Source organism: Acyrthosiphon pisum, chromosome X (genome assembly GCF_005508785.2).
Source record: "Acyrthosiphon pisum isolate AL4f chromosome X, pea_aphid_22Mar2018_4r6ur, whole genome shotgun sequence".
In the NCBI taxonomy this organism is placed as follows: Eukaryota; Metazoa; Arthropoda; class Insecta; order Hemiptera; family Aphididae; genus Acyrthosiphon; species Acyrthosiphon pisum.
The window spans coordinates 9,806,505-9,810,286 of record NC_042493.1 but is presented as its reverse complement, the minus strand read 5'-3'; the positions used below and the strand labels follow the sequence as shown (position 1 = coordinate 9,810,286).

Genomic DNA, 3,782 nt, shown 5'->3' with positions numbered 1-3,782 from the left:
TTTTTTTTTATGAGCTATAATTTACCATTTACATTTTTTTTTTTGTTTTGATAAAATCAAACATTTGATTTATGTTGTTTTATATCGAGATGAACTGGATACTATTATAAATCTTCTGATGGTTGTATTTACACATACATTTGCATACTCTAGGTATAACTATGCTTATTGTTTAATGATTATAGGACAAACATGAAAACAATTCCAACATCCCCAAAAATACTTCTATATTGACAACCGTTTAGCTTAGATTATCCTACTTTATACCTACATAATATTATATTTTTTTTAATGATTTAATCAAATAAAATATTTATCAGTTATCTATTCAACGTATTTTGGTAACGTGATCCATAACAACCTGGTATTTGGTATACATCCATATCATATAATCATGTAACCACGGTCTTATATACAGGTCGGGCAACTAACAAATGATTGTGGATCGCTTAATGATGAACATTGGTCACGGTCTTATATACGTCTTATATAAGACCGTGCTTATGAACACGGCCTTAAAAGATAAGGTCGGGACTCTTTGCTTATTTGTTATTATTGTGCCCGCTTACAGAGGACATTTTAGTACTTATTTAATCCGCTATTTTAATAGCGCTTCTGTTCCAACTTTCTGCATTTTCCTATTTACCAACTTACCATCGGTCATCGACTGCAGGGTGGCAAGTGACTTGCCACTGGCAACATTAAACATTGTTGCAAATTTAAAAAAAAACATCGCTCCGCTCGGCGCTCAGATCTCAGAAGTCAGAATCTAAAACCGGTCACCAATTAATAATTAAGTATTTAGTATTAACTAAATAAAATAAATAAATAAATTGATGATAATGAATAATGATTTACTTTAATAATTAACCATATTATATTTTATTGTTTTAATATTTACAAACCTTAGTAGCTGCTAAAATTTCTTTAATTATAACTTGTTGGTAATCAGGAACATTGTTTGCTTTAAGTTTTTCAGTAATATCAGATGTCACCATACTTTCTAATTTCTTAACTGATTCTGATAAATTATTTTTCAAAATTTTTATTCTATTTTCTTGGCGTTTATTTCTTTTTCTGATAATCTCTGACTTTTTTTGCAATCTCTCTAACATTTTTCTCTTTGTTGGAGTAACTTTAAATTTTAGTCTTTTGGGCGAATTTACAAGCAACCTTTTTACTGTTTGACTAATAGTTTTAAGGGCTCGAGCACAATTTGTGCATTTACTACCAATATCAAGGAGAAATTGACAATTAGTATGTCTGTACGTTCCTGTACTATCTACTTTTAATAAATTTGTGCTAACACTGCTAGTGACTGAAAAATACTTTGATGCATGCCATGAATTTAGTCCTTGACACAGTTTATACTTAGAAATTGATTGTATTACATTTGATATGTCTTCAATACATTCAATATGTTGTTTTGAAATTGATAATTTTTCCAGATCATAATTTTTACCCAAAATGTTACTCTTAAAGATATGTCTGAAGATACCATTTCACTTTCTACATCATATTTTTGATCATCAGACAGTACTAATTTACATCGTTTAAAATTGTTGGATTCCTGTGCACAGTTAACATTATTAATAATATAAAATATTACAATATATATTAAATACAAATGTCATTAATTAAGTGTATATTTATAGACAAATAAAATTAATCTATTGTGGTGTTACTGATAATTTGCTTACTTCAACATTAATATAATCATTGTCATGACTTCTATTCGCTGATTTACTATCCAGGAGCTTAAACGGAATAGAATTTGGTTTAAGCCTTGGCTTAGACAGGTTCATCTATACAAAATTATATTTAAAACTGAATATTTTTAAATATCCAAAGCTGGGCACTAACTAGTTAGTTTTAATTCATATTAACTTTGTAACTTAACTAGTTGAATTTAATCTGTAGAATAGTCTAATCTAACTCGTTAGAAAAAAACCTAAACTAACTAGTTATTATTCTTATTATTTTTTCACATTCCAAAATTCCAAAAGCTGTTTCTCAATCATGACATTATATGGTTATATGCCTATATAGATTATTGGCTCATATATATTATTAATTATTAGTATTTATAATAGTGCACATTTTTTTATTTTGTTTCACCCTCTAATAACTAATAACTGATATACCAATTAATTGAAATTATTACTTACCTACCTAGTTAGAACATTTTGATCAAATTACTAGGTGTTTAATTCAATTTTCAGTTTTAATCAATAGTTTAAGTTAGAAACTTATTATTTACATTTCAACAAAAAGGTTTTTTTAATCTATAAAAAAAAAACTAACTTCTAACTTCTATTCTAACTTAAGTTACCTACTATTTTCACCAAACTAACTTCTAACTAACTAACTAAGTTAGAAATTTGGACAGTTTCAGAAACTAACTTAAATTCTAACTTAGTTACTAAGTAACTTAACTCCAACTAGTTAAAAAAAATTGACTAACTTGCCCAGCTTTGTAAATATCCTTAATACAATATGTGCAATAATCAATCAATCAATGCAAATTTTTTTTAAATATTTACTATTTATATGTAGGTCGGACAATATAAAAACGAGAAAGACATTTTGTAATTTGATACTCACAGAAAATATAATGTTTCCATTGTGATCTTTTTTTAATTACTTGTCGTTCTATATCATCAGAATCAAAATGATTTTCACAAATAACAAAATTATTTTTAAGTTTGATCCCAAGATTACTTTCCCATTGGGCTTTAAGTACATCATTTTTGGGACAACTAAACACAGATAATTTTGAATTTTTATTGCAACTAAAAAAACAAATTAAATTGGGCATATTTAAGTTGAAAGAAACAATTCTTAAAACAACTACAATTACAGCAGTATGATATTATATTAACAACTAACAAATATGTTTGTGAAAACAAAATTCTAAATTTACTATTCAGGAAGTATCAACATAATTTCTATTTCTATAATTCCATGTCCGTATATAGTTAATTATTAGAGGAAAAAATAGGGGTGAGCATGCTTGGTGAATCACTCTGTATAATACAATATTTCTGTTTTCTAATTTCAATTACGATAATAATAATTTATTGTGATGTTTAATTTTCGTTTGCCGCTAAAATATTTTTAATTTTATTCATAACCTCAATAAAGTTCAGACCGAGGCGCCTAATAAATTAGCGGCGAAAAACGCAACTAAAATGTCCTCTCTAAGCGACCGAATTGATTAACGTTGTTAAATAGGGAAGTGTCCCGACCTTATCTTCTAAGGCCGTGCTGGGTACTCATAATAACAAAACAGTCGATAATGTGATTATTGATTTGCTTAAAAATATATCATATGAAATGTCATTTACTTCACTAATGGACATTGATTAGGTTAGCCTATGCTTCTATATAATATACTAATGTCTAATATACTACACGTGAATGCATATTGCATTTTTAAAATGAATAAATAATTGGGTAATTACTAATTTGTATTAAGTACTAGGTACTAACCATTTAAATAAAACTATAATAATAATATAGAAATTGGACTGTTAAATTATCAAATATCAATAGAACAAAAATTAAATTGAATTATAATTTAACATAATTAGTATAGGTAATTAGTTGTTATTAAAAAAATAATTTAAATAATAACATGTGGCACCTATTTTTTTTTAAGTTTTAAAAGAATTTATAAAAAAACATTTTTAAACATATAACATAAAAAAACATGTTTTAAACAATCTGTTTTAAACATGTTGTTTTAAACACACAATGTTTAATTTCAATTGTTTAAAACA

At 26.4% G+C, this 3,782-nt stretch overlaps 1 protein-coding gene across 1 annotated transcript in view; it reads right to left on the bottom strand.

Moving 5' to 3' along the window:
* Nucleotides 1–1,115, bottom strand: part of LOC115035146 — a 14,407-nt gene extending 13,292 nt beyond the window's left edge. Inside the window, exon 1 of the mRNA XM_029492842.1 lies at nt 906–1,115. Coding sequence (XP_029348702.1) covers nt 906–1,115 — 210 coding nt within the window. The remainder of the gene's footprint in view (nt 1–905) is intronic.
* Nucleotides 1,116–3,782: the final 2,667 nt, after the last annotated feature.